This window comes from Lonchura striata, chromosome 9 (genome assembly GCF_046129695.1).
Source record: "Lonchura striata isolate bLonStr1 chromosome 9, bLonStr1.mat, whole genome shotgun sequence".
NCBI lineage: Eukaryota > Metazoa > Chordata > Aves > Passeriformes > Estrildidae > Lonchura > Lonchura striata.
This window is the reverse complement of record NC_134611.1, coordinates 12,768,285-12,787,099: the sequence shown is the minus strand read 5'-3', so window position 1 is coordinate 12,787,099 and position 18,815 is coordinate 12,768,285. Positions and strand designations below refer to the sequence as shown.

Sequence of the window (18,815 nt, the reverse complement as noted above, 5' to 3'; positions counted from 1 at the left end):
GGGTGTTGTGTTTATAGGGGCTTTCTGGACTGTGGGAAGCTATCTGCTGGGGAGGACTGTAGGATCAACTGAACAAATGAAGCAGGGAAATTGCTGCTGTCTTATTTCCTGTGTAGCCTGAGAGAACAATGGGAGAAGAGGAAACCCAGCATGAAATAGCAAGGCTTCCCTGCACGGGGCTGAAGAGTGGAATGCTGAGGGAATGCTTAGCTGTGGGGTACCCTGGGCTCACCAAGTCCCTTCTGCTGCTGCCACGGTGACCAGAGAATGTTTTGGCACTGCTGTGGTGTCCTCATGCACCAGCAGGAGAGGCTGTTCCACCCTCTGACAAAGCATGTTGTTATTGCCTTAGGAGTGGAAAATCCCACAGGCTTGCAGGCCAGAACCAAATACTTCCACCAGATATTGGAAAGGCTTGTAGCAAGATGCCTCTTACTACAAGCACCAAGAACAACACTGAGCTGAAGGCAACAGCCCAGCCAACATCAGCCATGGTCTGTCTGCAATCTCCTTTGTTGCTTTTGGATGGTGGATCCTCCCTATGGGTCCCCTCCTTGGGAAAAGTGTTTGGGCAGCTATGGATTGTGCATTACAAAGCTTTGCAAGCTTCCAGCAGAGTGTGGAACTGGATATGGAATGGAGGCTGAAGAACCCTCTCTCTTCAGGGCTAAGTTCCATTGTCATGTGTGGTTTTAACATTTTCTCTCACGATTTGTGTCAGCTGGGAATGTTCTTATCTCAGTTCTTAAGGAACTGAACAGATCTGCCTTTGGTGCCCTCAAGGGGAAATGTTCTGGAGCTGGCAGCAATGTGATAACAAACTGAGCTGGCCTTTTCCTGTGTCCATTCCAGTGGCACCCTTCCTTGGGGGATGCCCCCTCATCTCTGGCACTGCTGGTATGAAAAGAGCTGCAGCCTGGGGACATGCCTGCAGCTCATCCTGCTCCTGCTCCGTGGTGCTGGCTGCAGCAGGAGCTTCCCGAAGGTGCAGAGTGATGCATGTGAGCAGAGCCAGCCCTCTCCCAGTCCTTATCCAGCCTCCAGGGATCTGTGCCAGAGGTGGATTCTTTGCCTGTGTGACAGCACCACAACCTCTGTGATGGGCTGAGCAGTGTGGGAGGGTTTTCTCCCTGTGCTGGCAAGTGTCAGGGCATCATCCTCCCACATCCGCCTGTGCTCTGGGATCTGTGCCCCGGCCCTGCCCTTTAGACACTTGGTAAATATTTCAACAAACAGACACAGCTGTGTCTGGACTGACTTGGCATTTCAAAGGGCACATTTTCCAGCAGGCACAGCTGCATTTCCAGATGGCTGGATGCTGCTGGGGAAAACCCTTCTCCTATCAATGTCCCAGCATCTCCACATCCTTCACGAGTCTGAGGTGTGGCTCCTCCTGCCACCGCAAGGCCACAAATCCAAGGCAGCCTAAAGGAGGAAAGTAGAGGGATGTCCCAAGTCAAAGTCTCAAGTCCACAGCAGAGATGACAGACCAGCCTGCCTTGCAGGTCAATATTCACTTCTCCGTGTTGAATTTGTCACCTGAATTGATCCAAGACCAAGACCAAACCCGCTAGTGGAGTTCAGATGAAAGCCATGACCCTTTTCACAAGGAGAGTCAGCATGTAACAGCTGGGCTGGGGTTTCATTATGGCATCCACAACGTGCCCTTCACTTTGACCATCCCTGAAAAAGGCATTTAAACCAAATCAGAGAGTCCCCTCCTGTCCCCAGCAAGACCTGCACCATCTTTGCTTTCAAGAGCAAAACTGCACTGATTCACTCTCAGCAGGTTCAGCTCTCAAGCAGGCTGGGTCTTTTCCAAAATTCTTATAATTGAACTGGTTTTTCCCTAAATTTATAAGGAACATTTTTGTCAACTTTGACCCCCTTTTGATTGAAATGATAAAAAATAAATCCTGACAGCTGTGTCTTGTGTTCATGTATTTGTAACCAAACACTCTGATGCTATGTTTAAAACTATTTGCAAAATGAGGCACATTAATTATACTGCTCTGAAAGAATTTTAAAGACATTTTACAAAATACTGAAATCATAGTGAAATGGGCTGGACCCCTCTGGGGGTTTTGTTCATGTTGGCTCACAGGGCTGAATAAATGTTTTCTGGGAACACTCCAGCTTCTGACTCATTTCAGCCTGGAAGGTCCATTGTAAGCATAACACTTTCCTCAGTTCCAGTCCAACTCCACTAGCACTCACATAACATAACAGCTGCTAGGAAACTTTCCCCTACCTAAGCTGCAGCTTTCCAAACACTAAGGACATCAGCTGAGAAGTGAGGGTCTGTCCCTGATAACCCCTTTTCACGTTGCTCAGCCAGGACGCTGTTGGCTTTTCCTGAATAAACTGTGATAGGATGGGAGAGAGAACTCCCGTGGCAGCCCTCAGACTTCTGACAGCAGGGGCTGCTTTGTCTCCTGACCATCCCTACAATTTTCCTACTTTTATGGGTATTGCACTGTTTTCCTTCAGATTTCCATAGCTAAGCTGTATGAAGCCTACTTAGAACTTGTCCTGCAAGGCAGAGACACGATCAGAAAAGGTGCTGCAGAGAGCTGTTAGGAGTTCACCAGAAGTCCAGGAGCATTCCTATTTCTTCTGTAATTTCTCGTGTCTTGCACAGGTCTGTCCCCACTGAGTGACAGCTGTGACTTTAGTGCCCTGATGGGGAGGGACTGGGATGTTCCCAGCTGCTCCATGACTGGGCACAAACCTTACAGCAGGAAGTTTTCACTGGTCTCCCATGGGCAAGCAGGGAGTGTAGGAAGCTGGAGAACTGTAACAGGAAAGCAAACAAAACAAAGAGTGAGCAGATTGAGACCCTGCTTGGAGGGGTGAGGATTTGTGCAGTAAACAGCTGTTTCAGAGTGAAAGATCTACCAGCCCTGATTCTTGCTTTTTTTTGTGTTTCAAGAGTGAACATTTTTATATTCAGGTGTTTCGTCTCACCTGCTTTTTGAACATTTACTTTAAGCTTCTTCTAACTACCACCTTCCTTGAAACTTATTTGAGGTGAATATATGGGATCCTGGGAATGTTTGTGTCCCTAAATTTCTCTGCCACTGCCTGTTACGTAGAGAGCTCTGTGTACTTTGGATACTGTAAGGGGACAACTGACTCCTTCTAACCACTCATGTTCTGTTGGTGTAAGTCCTTCTGGAGTGTTTTATTTGTTCCTGGCATTGTGATTATGCAACGATATGAACTGCAAACTAAAGAAAAAGTCCTGCAAAATAAAGTAAAACCAAATAAAAAACCTGGATTTTCTGATCCTCAGTCCCTCAACCTTTCTTGGTTATTTATCTGGCCACAGAATGAAATGTGGATTAAGGAGGGCAGATTTAAATTATTAAAATCAAGAGGGAGGGGGAAAAAGGATCAAACACTACAACCAGGATATTGTACTGAGGATGAAAGAAACTAGAAAAAACAAAGCCCTTTGGCCCAAGCAGCATTTGTACATAATTCTCTGGGACAGACCAAAGCCTGGACTTTGGTTAGTGCTAGGCAGCTGGACAAGCACTGTGCAAACACACGGGGCAGGGCTGCAAGGGCTGCACAGCCCGAGCCAACAGCTCCTGGTGAAGCTGTGCTGGTGGGTGTGGAAGGGGCTGACATTCTTTTTCCAGCTTGGAGAAGGCCTGGAGGAAGAACTTTCCTAAAAACTTGAAGTTCTGCCCAGCTAAAGGCCTTTCCCTGCTGATGTTTCAGCACCTGACCTCACCAGGCTGCTCTCAGCATCACCCTCCCCACTCTCCCCTACATTTATGCAGCAATGGCAACTGGTGTAATGAACAGCCTGGCTGGAGAAAGGCCCTACATTTAACCCAGGAAGGTGCTTTGCTGTCTGCCCAGCTGAGGCATTTACCTGATCTGTAAATTACTGAACAGACCACTAAGACAGGGCCAAACATGTATCTTATTTCCCTCACGCTTTTCCAACAATTTTCTGGATGTCTTCTGTACCTCATCCACTACAGTGCCAGGAGTGTTATCTGAGCATCCATGTTCTCTGCTTCAGCATCTGCTGGATCATAGGGAGAAATTCCCTTTGGCTGCTGGGTCTGGGAGTGAGTGCTGCAGGATCCTGAGATCTAGTGGTGGCTGGAAGCAGGAGAGAGGAGAGTGGGAGGAACAGCAAACCCCTTCTAGAGCCATCCACAAGGAGCAGCTGGAATGCAGAGCACAAGTATGCCTGGAGAAATTCCTTTTAGAAACAGGACTTTTTTACTTGGTTCAGCCTTGCAAAGATGTAGAGGGATACAGGAGTAAAGGGCACAGACCTTTCCTTGCAAAACAAGATCTGTGCATACTCAGGTCTAGCCAGGGATGCTACTTGGGCAGATTTCTTATTTAATGGAGAGCTCCCATCTTCCCTTTGAGAGGGCAGCTAAAGACCCTTTGCTCCTGGCCTGAGAGGGTCACAGTCACCTCCCAGGCCGGGGCTGGTGCCCCCAGCAGCAATCCTGCAGAGGCAGAGCATTTCCTTGGAGCAGGGTGTGCTTGGAGCTTCTCCTGGCTCCACGGGTCAGGGTGGTGACTCAGGCTGTGTGACTGTCACACTCCCTGTGTGACTCAATCCTGCTGCTGGATGACTGCAGCATCCCTGCACAGCCCCAGGGAGGCAGATGAATATCAAGGGCAGTGTCACCCCTTCTCTGTTCTGGCAGGCTTGGGGAAGGAGTTGCCCTAATGATCATTGCTAATGATCATGCCTTATTTCAACACACACTTGCTTATTCAAAGCATCTCCTTCATCACTCCCCCTTTGTCCTCCAGCCTCTTCTTCCACATTGAGAGTAAAGGATGAGTCAAGAAACAGCACACGACTGGCACGGTGCTGCTGGAAGCACCAAACAGTGGAGTGGCCTAAGGGTAGCCACAGAAATGCTTTCCCATTTTCTCTGAAAAGTTTGTAGGCAATAAATTCCCATCTTTTCCCATTGCTTAGCTGGAAGAAATAATGAGGAACAGGAGTGATGACAGACCAGTTAACATTTCTCTCAGCTTTTGGTTAAACATTAAGCTTTGCAGTACACTCACTCTGCACAGCTAAAGTGCAGGATGGTGTGGAGGTCTAGTCAGCAAGGGGACAAGTTTGTGGAGGAGAGCTCTCTTGGCAGCTATTTAAACCCATGGGCTGCCTGAAAGTCTTTGCCAAAAAGTCTCTTGCCCAAACAATGGCACAGCCAGAGAGGATGATGTACTTACCAGGTTATACTCTCCGACAAACATCTGCTCCTGCCCACTGCTGGAAGTAAAATATTGCAATAAAAAGCTCTTTGATCTCACACCATACAACAAATAATATTAAACTGTTGTTATTGGATCCCTTTCGTCCAGCATTAACTCCTTTCTTTTGTTTTTTTGACTCAATTTAACTCTAACAATGAGGACGGTTTAGACAGAGATGAGATTTTTGCTATTTAAAACAGAATTTAGTGCCACTTTATTAAAACATTAATTCAGAGTTTTCAACTCACTATCTGCTTCGCTTCATATTAGGTAAAAGGTGGCTGGAGTGAAGGGCAGGGAGTGAAAAGCCATCACACTGGAGGCTGGCTCCCAGAAATGACACATTTCTGCTCAAGCCACGGGCAAGAGCCACGCAGTGCAGGGCCACGGCAGCCCAGGGCTCCTGCCACTGCCAAAATTTGGGACAGTGCTGAGTCAGGGCACTGGGCAGGCACGGGACACTGCAGGGAGGGAGGGCAGAGGAGGGTGAGCGAGGGCACGGCTGCCAGGCTGACAAACACCAGCCCCGCTGCACCACGGGGCGCTGAAACAGCAGCTGCAAACGCTGCTGAACGATGTCTGGCTTGTCTACACCCTCACTGGAGATGTGGACAAGCCTTGGGACCATGTCCCAGAGGTGCCACTCTGCTGGTTCTAAGATTTGAGCTCTTTTCCTGCTGACCTCTCTCAGCCTCTTGTCCCAGGGGTGCCCTCGGTGGTGCTTCAGTTCTTCTGGGTCGGCTCTCGTGGCCCTGCTGACCGGCACCACCCCAGCAGGAAGTTCAGCACATTGCACAGACTGGTGCAGGAGGATGCAGCTGGAACAGAGCATGCAAAGTGGCAAAATTTAATGTGCTGGGCCAGCAGTGACCTTCGGATGGTGACCTGAGTTGCAGGGATTGCAGACTGGAGTTGGATGGTCCAGAGGAGGCCCTGAAAACCACAAAGGCACTTCTGATGGAGAGGTTTGAGTGACAGAGAGCAGAGTGACCTGTGCCTTCACCTGTTACTCGTGTGGAGATTAGATGTGCTCTGTGAGGGACCAGTTCAGAGTCTGCTTCTATCCCTGGGGGAAAATCCCAGCTACCTTTTCGAGATATTCCTGATGTCCAGTTATGTAACAACACTGGGTGGATTTTGGATCCTAAAAGATCATTGCTAGAGGGATGGAGGACCCTCACTATTTGCTGGAAGCTATTCAAAAAGGCCTTTTTCTGCATATCACACGCACTGAGTCTTCCTGCTGTCTTCAGAGTCTTGGAAAATGTGAGACAGCTGCATCCAAAAGAGCCTGGTCCTCTACCAAAATCTACCACAGCTGTCCTCGCTGCCACTCTCTGCTGCAGGAGCAGTTCTGGGGCTTTCTGCAGCAGCAAAACAGGGAAAACTCACCAAAAACAACTGGGAGAGAGTTAGTGCTGCCCCAGAATTATCCCAGCTTCTTTAGCTCAGGTGAGGTGGAGGTGTGAGAAGACCCACCCAGAGGCCTCTCCTTTGCTTTCTCCAAGAGGGAAGAGCCAGGTGCATAGTTTGGGGAATGTCCATGGGACTCAAGTGTCCTGCTGCAGCTCTGGCCACAAACAGCACCGTGGGTGCGTGCAGAGGCTCCTCAGGGGACATTACCAAAGAGCTTCCCAGCATAGCTGTGGTTGCAGGCTGGCCCAGCACAGGACAAAGGATCACATCCAGCCTTAGCTGCCTGCATGTGGTGATGAACTCAGCGTGGTAAGCCTGGAAGGCAAGGCACAGAACATGACAGATGTGTCTGTCGGACAGCAGTGGCAGATCAATGCTGACACAGAGGAAAAGGAGGGAGAAAGCCTTCCTGGATACAACAAAAATATTACTTAAAATCTGAACTGTGCTTTAAAAGGGTCAAGGGAGCTTGTTCTTCCATTTTTAGGTTTCCTGTCAGAATGCCATGTGCTGCCCAGACCTAGACATTAATGCTAGGTGTGTGTTTCAGAACTGATTTATTTGAGTATTAACCCAATCCTTTCCATGAACAGCTTTGTTTTAGAATTATATTGAATGGAGATCAACAGCAGTTTGTTTGGATGACTAAAAAGTCACATTTCCTAAAAGCTTTAGTTATTCTGGTATAAGTATTAAAAAACATGATGCTAAAATACTTCTACAAAACCTTCTTTCATTCTGCTTGATGATACAGGCAAGAGACATTTGGGCAAGTCCCAGGACATCCCCCACAACACAGGAGGCAGAGCTTCAGGATTGCACTGCAGCTCCAAGAGAGACCCAGATTTGCAGTCTGGTTTACCACAGCTTTGCTGAACCCCAGGCAATGAATGACTCCATCCCCAAAGAGATGTTCCACTTTGTTTTAGCAAACAGACCCAGATGGAACCACGGTTGTTCCTGCAGCCATTTTCTGGCTACAGGGACACATCTGTGCCATGGCCCAGCCCCAGCCCTGCACAACCCTTTCACAGCAAGTTTTGTGTACAAGAGTCTTCCATCTCTCTCACAAAAGGCCTGGCCTTGGGGCTATTTTTTAGTCTGACCTCAATTTCCACCTGCAGTCTGAGATCCTTCCTGCTGAAAGTTTAGCAAATGAGTTGTGTTTCCAGGAAATACAGTCACCCAGCTAACCTGATTTCTTTTTTTAACTGACAGAAATGCTGGTCACTAGCCAAAAGTTTTGAATCAGCTCTTGTTTGCAATAGATGAAAACAAGTGAATATAGTTTAACTGAACTGCAACAATTAAAAATATCTATGAAGCCATCAAATCTTCTAAAATGTTTTCTTTTTGGCTTTTTTTTGGTTTGGTTTTTGTTTGTTTGTTTTTGTGGTGGCTCTGTTTTGTGTGTTTTGTTGGTTTGTCTTAATTTTTCTATGTTTATTTTTTGGGCTTGGTTTTGTGTGGGGTTTTTTCAGGAATGGGAGAGGAATCTGTTTTCACCTTAAAAAAAAAAAAACATTCCCATTTCATTTTCAAGCACTCCTACCAGTGACCAGGCAGATTTTTCAGAGTTTTTCCTCTGCCCTATAATTTGTCAGCCCATGGAGTGAGCGGCACTGATAGAGGCTGCTGGTGCAGGCTGGGGGGATGCTTCTCCTCAGGGAGAATTGTGAGGGTGTCCCAGGGAACACAGATCCTGGCTCGTGGGAGGACACCAAAGCAGCCTCTGCAGCGTTGCAAAACACCAGCTGAAAGAGGATACTCTCTATAAATAGACAGAGGCAGCGGAAAATACCAGGGAGGAGAGGTGCTATTTAAACCCAAGGACAAAAATAAAATAAGGATAAGCTGGAAGGGAGTAAAGAGAAAAGGAAACAAGATGGTTTCCAAGCATCAGAACAGAGATAAGAGGAGGCAGTCAATAAAACCAAATTGAAGCATAAAACTCAGCTGGTTTAAAAGAGGAACCTGGTCAGCTTGTGGCAGCAGTGGGTGCAGTTGTCTAGGGAAAAGCTTCCTGTCTAAGGTTCCTGATCTCAAATGAGTTCATAAGGAAGCTACCTAAGTCACAGGGTTCATATACAAAATTTTTGACTTCTAATGTCTCTGCTTGATAGCTCAAGCATGGCCTTAGGTCAGGACAGTAACACTTATTATCTGAAATGAAGAATGCACAACAAGGGACAGAAAAGACAAAGTGAAGCCTCATCTTTAGTGGCTGTTCCTATGCTGTTTTTGCTTAGGAAGTGCAGGGCAAACTATAGTGAATAATTTCCAACGCCAAGTCCATCACAGAGTGCAAAGCAATTGCTTAGAAACTTTGGGGACCTCTCAGTATAGTAAGAAAAATAAAGTCACATTACTGCCACTGCTCCATGCTGATCCCAGAGGTTTTTGGCAGATCTGGAAAGGTGGCAGAATTAATGAGCTTTGTGACTGTGGCAACAGAAAACAATTAAGAAAATGCACAGGCAGCCCATTTTTAAGGTAGCTGCATAACTTCTGGGAACAAGCAATGGTACCACCCAGCTGATCCCCTGGTGCACACATGCTTACAGGTACATCAAAAGAGCTTTTGTTGAAGCATGCCAGAACACCTGGATAAAAATCAGTATTCTAAATTAATTTGCTACCAGTTTGGTCTGTCTGTGTGTCTTCTGGAGGTGCATGCACCTCACACCACACTGCACGTGCAGGCAGAGGCCTCTGCATTAACTTGGCACTGTGATGCTCTGGGTATCACCCAGATAAGGAAAAAGCCCTTATCTCCCTGTGCTGATCTCCAGGGAGTCCTCCTAGCCCTGTCACTCTGAGGATCCTTAAGCTCTTAAAACACCCTCTGGTTGAGAAGCCCTGGATAAGTCAGTGCTGAGCCCAGGTTTTGCAGAGGCAGCACACACACACCTGGCTCAGCCTGTGCCACAGCCAGCTGGCATCTTCCTGCATGAGTGGGTGGGCACAGCCAGGCACAGCCCCTTTCTCCAGGGATACCCCAGTGTGTCTTACCCCACTCCACAGAGAGCACTGAGATCCTGAGCAACTCGTGGGTACTTTTGGAGGAAAGAGAAAACCTTGGGATTCATCAACAACAATGCAGCTGGAATAGCTGGCTACCCTGTGACTGCATTTGGGGCATCTGTCTTGTCCTAGCAGGAGTGGCTCTGAAGGACAGGCCAGTTCCAGTGAACAGGGTTTACTCCCACAATAATTTACACATTTAATCACTACAACTCATACAAATAAGGCTCTAGACCACGCTACTAGTCCTGGAAATAATCTTCTGGATGTGGGAATGCTGTTTAGATCCTCGCTAGTGATATCCATTCTCCTGGAGCTCATTGCTGGAAGGGCTGTATGCTCACAGGTTTTCTGAGAAAGGATCATATTTCAACACCCCATGCAAAACTCCCACAAAAGGCTGTCAGACTCACTTGATAAGTTCAGCTTGGGTTTAAAAATCAAATGTATTTCATTATGAAGCCATCAGGCAATTAACATGAAGCAGCCAAGCATTCCTGGGTGGTACAATTTACCTCCCTGCACAAAGAAACCTCCCCACCTTGCAGATCTCCTATAATACAGGTGAGACACACCCACACACTTACTATGGGTTTCAAAATGATAGCCAAGATCCTTTTCACCAGGGCAGGAAGCCTATCAGTATTGTACTGGGATTTCAGGTTGGCATCCATGATGTCTCCTTTACTGGAAGAGCAGAGAGTGAAAAAGTCAGGACAAGAACCTATAGATAAGTCACAGAGCAATAGGAACAACAGCGCTGCTCCCAAGGCAGGGTTTGTCTTGGAGGGGAGTTGCTAGAAGAAAAAATCTGCCTGTTTCAACAGAAAACACTGAGCAGTAAATGCTGAGGTATAAATGTTCATGTCAAAAGTGACAGATAAGTCAGTACTTCACTGCCTGTGTCATCAGGGCCATGAAAGTTCTGGGGGGCCACGCACAGCCCTGGGCTGGCTGAGGTGAGAGGGTGGCTGGCTGGGCAGGAGCATGTTAGCTGTGTGTGTGAGTGCCTGCTGCTCGTGCTAGAGCCACCCTGCCAGAAACTGCTCCTGTGCTGCTCATTATTCAGTTTGCATGCTCTGCGTGCAGCCACTGGCCTCACAGTTGCAGGTTTCACAGCCCACACAGCAATGGGGTTTTACTCACAGCAATGGGGTTTTACTCACAAGCAGTCCACCAGGTGGGTCGCCCCATCTGAGAAAATCCCTCTGGTGAACAGCTCATCACCACACAGTCGGTCTTTGTCAGGCAAAGGGAGCAAGCTGCAAGGAAACCATCCCTGTCCAAAAGGCAGCAAAGGTGAATGACTGAGAGCCCTGTGTGAGCCTCCCTGCCTCATCAGTGCTCACCAGAGCTCAGTGGGAAGTGGTGGGAAACTCACACCTTCCTTTGCTGCTCTAGGACAGCAAGGGCTCATTTTCATCTGCCTCCTGTCTTTTCCCATTAGCCCTATGCAAGGCATTAATACATAATGGGACCTGGCAGAGGCTCCACTCCTCCACATTCTTAGGGAAGAATTCTTAGAAACTTCAAACCACCAATTCTAAATTTTCTTCAATTTATTTTGCATCACTGGAACAGCTACCATATAGAAATTTCCACTGGTGGAACCACAGAAAAATGTAGGCTAAAATAAGTCCCTGGAGGGTCAACTGCTCCAGCCTCCTTCCCACTTACCCACTAAGAAATCTACAAGCTGTGTTTAACAGCTGAGGGATCACTGAAAGTGTTTTGAATTTTATATTATGGGAACACCAAGCACAATGGAAGCAACAGTGCTGGGGTGGAGATATCTGAGCATAATTGTCATGTCCGCTAGACCAGAAATACAAGCAAGATCACTCCAGTTTAGAAAACAAGCTGTTGCATTTACCTTTCTCTTTTACAGGGAACAAATGTGGAGATGGAAAGTGATTTATGCAGACTTTGTTAGGAGTAGGGTAACAGCCCCAGGAAACCACAGGCATGGAAACCCACCGTATGCCCTGCACCCTGGAGGAGCTGCCTCGTGTGCTGGACAGCCCATTTCGTGCTAGGTGAGGGCTGGGAGTAACCATCTCCTTTGAAATACCTGATGTGAAGAGGCTTTGAGCTGGTGTAAACCTGTGAGAACAGGAGCCATGATTGCATCCAGGAGAAGAGCAACCCTGGGCTGCTCCCAGGGCTCAGGGAAGCGCCAGCTGAGCTCTCCTGGGCTGGGGGAACGATGAGAGGAGCAGGGCTGGTGAAAAGCAGAGCTGTCCAGAATACAGGGCTGCAGCAGTGGTCCTTGGTATGGGCTCTCCCACAGCACCTCCTGCCTGCCTGCCCTGCTGTGTGGCTGCTTCCTGGGGTCACTCATGCTGGGTGTGCTCTGTCCCAAAGGGGTGTGCTTCCCTGGCTGTTCTGCTGTCTTGGATGTGAAACCAGGTTAGGAATTTCCAGAGTTTGTTCTTTGTTGCTGGGCAGTGGAGACATGGGAGAGCCTTACCTGCTCATGGAAGGGGATGGGGGGCACGGTGGGGTGCAGCTGGAACATCTCCTGGCAGAGCAGAGCCTTCATGCACAGGGCCAGGCTGGCACATCCCTGGCCATGGCCCCAGCATGCCCGTCACTGCGAGCACGGACGGTCTGTCGCTGCAGCCAGGTGGGCTGTGCTGGCACAGAGCTGCTGCTGGGGCATGGGGCAGTTTCAGTTCAGGGAGAAGAAGTGGGGAATGAGTGTAATGAGCAAGGAGATCCAGCAGGAATGATCTGTCAGTCTCGGAGCAGAGCAGCCTAATGAGCCTGATGACCTCTGCAGTACCGGGGAGAGAGGGCTGCAGCTTTCCCACCAGCACTGCCTGGCAGCAGCTGAAGCTGGCAGTCTCCTGGCAGCATCTCCAGTGAGGCCTTTGGCACATCTCACACCTCTCCCCCTGCGCATTGAACTGCCTGATTCCATTCCATCATTGCACTGATTCCATCCTGCTGAGGTTCAGCCAACACTGGCCACCACAGAGAACAGAACAAATGGTGCAGAATGCCATAACACGAGGCTGTTTTAACTGGGCACTGCTTTGCCTGGCCGTGAGGCACAGGGAAGAGCAAGCACACTTGCTGGCATTTCAGTGGTGGGAGATGTAGGAGGCAAAGGTTTGACATAGTAACATGTCATCATGGACTTATCTGATTGCATCCCTATGAGAGCACCAACAACTCCCTGTGTGCTGGGAACATAATGGGAGGAGCAGATTAGCAGCAGGCTGTAGGGCAAGTCACCATGCTGAGTTGCAAACTTCCCATTTGCTCTCAACCAAATCCAGGAAGGCAAAAGTTCCTGCAAAGACACAACACTTCTTAGGCTGTGAAGAAGACTTACATGGTCTGGGAGATGCTAGGGACAGTATTAATCTCTTTTCCCTGCTGCAACAAACTCCTTATCTATGGCCAAACTGCCTCTGATAAACAGAAAACTCTTGCAAGCAAAGCAAGGGCTGGAAAACATCTGAAAAGGAGATCATCCTGTAGTATTTGCTTTCAGCTTCTTGGCCAGAGCTATTAAAAACTGAATAGGTCTTTCTTGTGATACAGATTGAAGTAATCTTGTGTTATTAACAGAGCAAGTTCAATGCTAACTTAACCCTGGAGGAAACCACAGGCACTACTACAGTTTGATGCACTGTGGGGGACACCTGGCAGCCCCACAGTGGGTGGAAGAAGAGGACAGGAGCTGGGATGTACCTGATCCTGCTGTCTGTGGGTTTGAGGCTGCAGAGCCCGCAGAAGCTGCAGGGCAGGCGGATGCTGCCAGCCACACACGAGCCCATGTCCAGGATGGAGCCTCCCCCTGCCATCAGAGCTGCCTCCCCTCCCGAGGAGCCCCCGGGGCTCTTCTGGGGTTGAGAGGGTTCAAGGTCTGCCCAAAGATGGGGTTGCTGCAGTCGTAGCTGGGGAGAGGAAGATCAGCAGGTGAGTGAGGTACTTCTGCCTCTGCAAATCATAAATGCAGGGCATAGAGCATTGTGCAGGGATGGGTGTGGAATTAAGGTAGAATTGGCATAGAGTAGATTTGTTGAGACAGCTGAATTTAAGAAGGAAGAGGCATCAAATACAAGAGAAATCATTTTAGATCAAAGTAAGGAGGCAATTAACATGCTTGATTAGCTTGGACAGCAAGAGGCACGAGTCACGGTGTTTCCATGAAGGCAAACATGGCATTACTTCATCATGGTCTGTGGGATGTTGGTTTTCACAAAGGGGATTCCCCCATGGTGCTTTAGAACCTGGACAATGACGCTGTCTTCTTCCTTCACTTGGCCCAGAAGTGTCACCATTCCTCCAGAGGAGATGTGGCCCTTGGGGATGGGAAACAAAGCTCTTTTTAGTGCAGGAGAGATGCTGTTTGGAGCTGTGACAAAACCAGACCTAATTTGTCATGCCCCTCATGGCAAAGCTCCCTCCTAAATTTTGTCAGAGGCAGAACAGGACCTGACTATCCCAGGGAAAACCAGATCAGAACAGGTTACAAGTTTCTGCAGAAACCAAAATTTTAATCATAAGAAGGGCTGGTTTGCTGGTCCCACAATATTGGATACAGAACATTCTTGTGTGAGGGAACTCTTAGCTAGTCCTGATGAGGATGGAACATCCTGTCTTGTTCCCAGATCCACAGCAAAAGGCAGAGGAACTGGGCATGAACCTTGCAGTTAACGTGGTCCTTGATGCTGATAGGAGTGCCACAGAGCAGCCCCTTCTCCTTTTGCTTCTTCAGTTTCTGGAGCTGATCCTCACATCCATGAATGAAATCTGTCACACAGTTCACCTCCCAGTTAGTCTCCAAAGCCTCTCCAGAACAGAGAAGAGCAGCAAGACAGATGGATGCATGGAAGGAGACATTACATATTGAGTTTTCAAGCTGAATTTTCAACCTTCTCAAAACTTCAGCATTACTGAGATCTCACCTATAAACATTATATGTTTATTTATGAGGTGTTTTTCTGCCCTGGATTCTGTCCTGCTTATTTGCCTGTAAGCCAGCCTTCAAAAATTTTAATTCCCAGCATTGCTGCTTTTTTCAGCAAATGAGCTGATTTTAATTTGAAAGTCCCACTGTAGAAGAGCCCTGCAGCATCTCTGCCATGCTGGACGTATCCTTTACCTTGTCCATGTAGGAGTAGAGGACACTTTCTGGGGACAGGGACCCCTCCTTCAACTTCTCTTCCAGCTCCATCATTGTCAGTGAGAGGATTTGCAAGGTCTGGGTGCCTGGGTTCTGCAAAGGGTGGAGAACTGGTTACAGAGGGAAGAAAAACGCACAAAAGGTTGGTTACGGCTGCAAACACTCAATTCTAACATCTGCCCAGCAATCACCTTGAGTGGAAAATTCTAGGATATATGCCCTGTAGACATGCAGACCTCCCACAGACCACTGTGCTGTAGTGGGGAATTTGCAGATGGGGAATTTGCTGAGTCTTAGTTTATAAAACCAGAAACAAAACAGGAAGAAAGCTGCACCTTGACTGGAGAGTTGCATGAACCTGTAAGAGTGGTTGGACCTGTCTCTGTTTGCTCTCTTACAGGCCTTCACTCCCCTTCTAACTCTAACTCACTGAATAGCAGTTCAACCGGCTAAAGGTTTACAAAAATTATCATTAACAAGGGAAAAAAACCCAAAAAACCCAAATATGTGAGCTGTTTGCAACCTCCCTTCCAGAAAAAGAATAGCAAGAGGTATTTCTTCAGGTTTGAGACAATTCTAAAGGCCTGACCTCCTGAAATCCAAGTGTTTCTTTACCTGGGCATGGGCAGCAGAAAATGGCTTTTGGTTGCTGATGTGCAGATGTTGGAAGAATGTGGAACCCCTCGTACTTTGAGGATGATGGGGCAGACAGATCCCTATGGAGGGGCAGAGGAAAGAGGATGGGAGAGGAAAGGCTTGGCAGTAGGGATGGATGAAGAGAATGGGCGTGGGAGGTCTGGGGTGGTGACCTGATTGGAAAGGTTCCCAGCTCCAATTTTTCTTTCATCCTTAGGATTTCCTCAGTGGGTCTGTATTGAGAAATACTTAATTTACACTGTCTTTTGAGGCAATGGAAGGTCATGACCCTCACAAAACCTTGGGTTGGTGATGCTCCAAAACATGCCCATGCCCCAGCCACCATTCACAGAGGGACTGATCAGAGCTCCTCCATTTCTTTGGTTATCCAAATTATAATCCCTTCCTTCCGTTTAAGCACATACCCTGTTTAAGCCTGCAAGCTGCCTTCTCCATTCTCTCCAGGGCCAGATGCAAAGACTTCCTTGCCTCATCCATCTTCTGCTGGACCTGCCTCCTTCTCAGCCATTTCAGAAGCTCCACAGCTGCAGCTGAGTGCAGAGCAGAGCCCAGAGGGCACAAAGGTCTCCCCAGGATGGATCCAGGATGTGCCACAGCCACTCTGGGATCATGAATTCTGTCTCTTAAGCCCAGCTGCAGACACCTGGCTCTCCCACCTACTCCTCAGAGGGCTGATGAATGCAGGCCCTGCTCTTGCCCACTGTGCAGGATCAGCTCTGAAGCAGAGCTGCTTGAACAAAGCCCAGGAATGGACTTTGCAGACCCTGGGCTTTGAAAGGGTCTGGCTGCTGGAGCAGCACTGTGGGTCAGGCTGCAAAGCAGAGTGCTCAGCTTACTCAGCCTGGGGGTGTCCCCAAGGCAGGGGTGTCCCCAAGGCAGGGGTGTCCCCAAGGCTGTGACTCCCCCAGCCAGTGGCTGTGGCTGTACCTGGCTTCACACAGCTGAATGCCAGCAAAGCCCAGCTCTGGGCTGGCCTTGCTATACCCACGTGTAGTAATTAATGAATGCTTAAGCCCACTAGCAAGCAGTGCTCAGCCATCATCCCCATCCCTCAGGCAGCATCACCTGCAGCCCTGTGGGCCTGGGAAAACTTAATTCTGCTTGTCCTGGGGATCCTTGTGTAGGGAACCGAAGTGTCCCTGTGGAGAGATGGGAGCTCAGGAGAACCAAGTGAATGAAGGTGCAACAGTGGCTCTGGAAATGCAGTGTGGAAGGAGCTCTCTGAAGGTGCCTTCAAGGAGTGACTGCTCTGTATCATTTTCAAGAAAAGTCCCTTTGAAAAGCATTTTGGCAACCTGAATCAGAGGGCAAGCACTTTTGGAAAATCCCCTCTGACGGATCCAGAGCCTGCTCTCCTGTTTCTAACCCAGCCTGCAGACAGCAGAATGCAAAGGAGCTGGACCATGTAGTCTCACCAGCTGCCCCTTGCCATGGCTGCTCCCCTGCCCAGGGCGGTTCTGTGGCTTAGTGTGAAAAGGAAAGGCTGAAAAAATTAAGCTTCTCTCAGTTCTCAAACACCTGCAAGCCCCCAGGGAAGGGACAGGGGGTGCCTCTGAGAGCTCATTGCCAAGAGGCAAGGCAAACCCCCCTACTTCTGGAGAGATGCTGGCTCTGCTCCAGTCAGCAGGGCAGCACAGCTTGTAAGGGGAGAGTGTCCAGAGTAACCATTGCTCTCTGGTGGAGGGGTCTCGTTTGGGAACTGAAGCCAGTGGTTGTGCTGATATATCATGTTACTTCCTTGCCTGTTACATGTCCTGTGGGATTATTGCTGTGGCAGCAGGGAGGAAGCTTGAGGAAGACGCGAGACCTTGCAGAGAAACTGCTGACAGGAAAACTGAGGAGGATCCTCCCTCTTTGGACAGGTCAGGCAGCAAAATGAGCCAAACAGCTCAGTGGGGATGTCACAAACCTCTCCCCACTGACTGGGCTTCACTGCCCCATCCCAGCCTTCAGTGCTTCAGTGCTGCCACTCACACCAACACCTTGCTGCCCAGGCTGGGCTGGGAGCAGCCTGCAGCTGGCAGCCTCAAGTCCCCAAAGCCACCCAGCAGCTCCAGCCTCACCTGGCGCTCTGTCCCATGGGCATGGCTTGCTGGAGGTCTTCCCTCAGGGCTTCCAGTGAGGAATAATTACAGGTTTGGGTTCACTGGTGGCTCCATGGTTTGGACTTCTGCACCCTGCCCACCTCCACGCCAGGGAGAGAGTGGTCAAACCAGCAGTGACGTGGTGCTTGGCTCTGAAAACAGGGGTGCAGGTGGCACTGCCTTCCCTGGGACAAGTCCTCCAGGCTTGAATTTTGAAATAAACATATCCAGCAATTTTGTGTGGGAAGAAAGCACCTCTAACCCCACCCAGGCTCTTCAGGGTTTGGCTTTACATTGCATTCAGTCATGGGATGCCTGGAGCTCCCTCCCTCCTAAGCCTGCTGATAAAGAATTGGGGGGGTTCCTGGGGGCTGTTTTCTCCTTGGCTGTGATAAACACTACCCCAAGCCCTTGAAAATGCTCCATGCTTTTGCATGGTTTAAACTACAACAATATATTAAAAACCCAAACATTCATCCTGCCAGAGCTTTTTTACAATCTGCATTTGGCACTCCCACATTGAGAAAACACTTTTGCGTTGTGGTATTCCTTTTGGAACACCCTTGGAAACCTGCTGGGAGCAGCCAGTGCTGCCAACCCCAGCAACAGGGGCTGCCAGTGGCTGGAAAATCCTGCTGGAAAACCTGGCATGGGCCAAATGGGAAGAAAAGATGTGCAGGACAGGCTGTCTGCTGTCCATCTGATCTTGGCATGCTGCTCAACACAGGTTTCAAACTGAAAGGGGGTGGATATAGGTGAGATATAAGACATTTTTCCTTGGGGGTGGTGAGGCCCTGGCACAGGCTGCCCAGAGAAGCTGTGGATGCCTCGTTGCTGGCAGTGTTCAAGACCTGGATGGGTGAGGCTCTGAGCAACCTGTTCTAGTGGAAGGTGTCCCTGCCTGTGGAAGGGGATTGGAAAGAGATATCTCTAAGGGCCCTATCAACACAAACTGTTCTGCAATTCCACTGTTTCTCCTTCATGCTGTGCAGGGTGCCAGCAGCCCTGTGGGAAGTGGGCCAGCTCCATCCCTGCTTGCCAGAGTCTGCATGGAGGCTCAGTTTTCCCTTCTGACTGCTGGTCTGTGCTACGGAAAACGCCAGATTTTATCCTCAGGGAGGTGAGAACAGAGGGGAACATCCCTGTTCCTACAGCACTCCAAGTAGTAGTCTGAGCATCTCAGACAGAACCAGTGCCTGTGCCCCAGTTTCCCCATTTGTAACAGAAAGTTGACATTCTTG

General features: G+C 49.0%; 1 protein-coding gene across 1 annotated transcript; it reads right to left on the bottom strand.

Annotated features, from left to right (window-relative positions):
- Positions 1-101: 101 nt before the first annotated feature.
- LOC110467701 (vitamin D3 hydroxylase-associated protein-like) lies at positions 102-18,779 on the bottom strand. Its single transcript, XM_077785536.1, is given in 22 exon segments — positions 102-117; positions 233-347; positions 5,773-6,033; positions 6,036-6,071; positions 6,877-6,918; positions 6,921-6,984; positions 9,039-9,078; positions 9,682-9,725; positions 10,281-10,380; positions 10,860-10,943; positions 10,945-10,955; positions 11,671-11,796; positions 12,164-12,252; positions 12,255-12,286; positions 12,837-12,881; positions 13,396-13,552; positions 13,555-13,601; positions 13,876-14,009; positions 14,354-14,497; positions 14,813-14,943; positions 15,895-16,026; positions 16,029-18,779. Coding segments are annotated over 22 exon segments (1,923 nt in total). The 5' UTR covers positions 16,102-18,779.
- Positions 18,780-18,815: the final 36 nt, after the last annotated feature.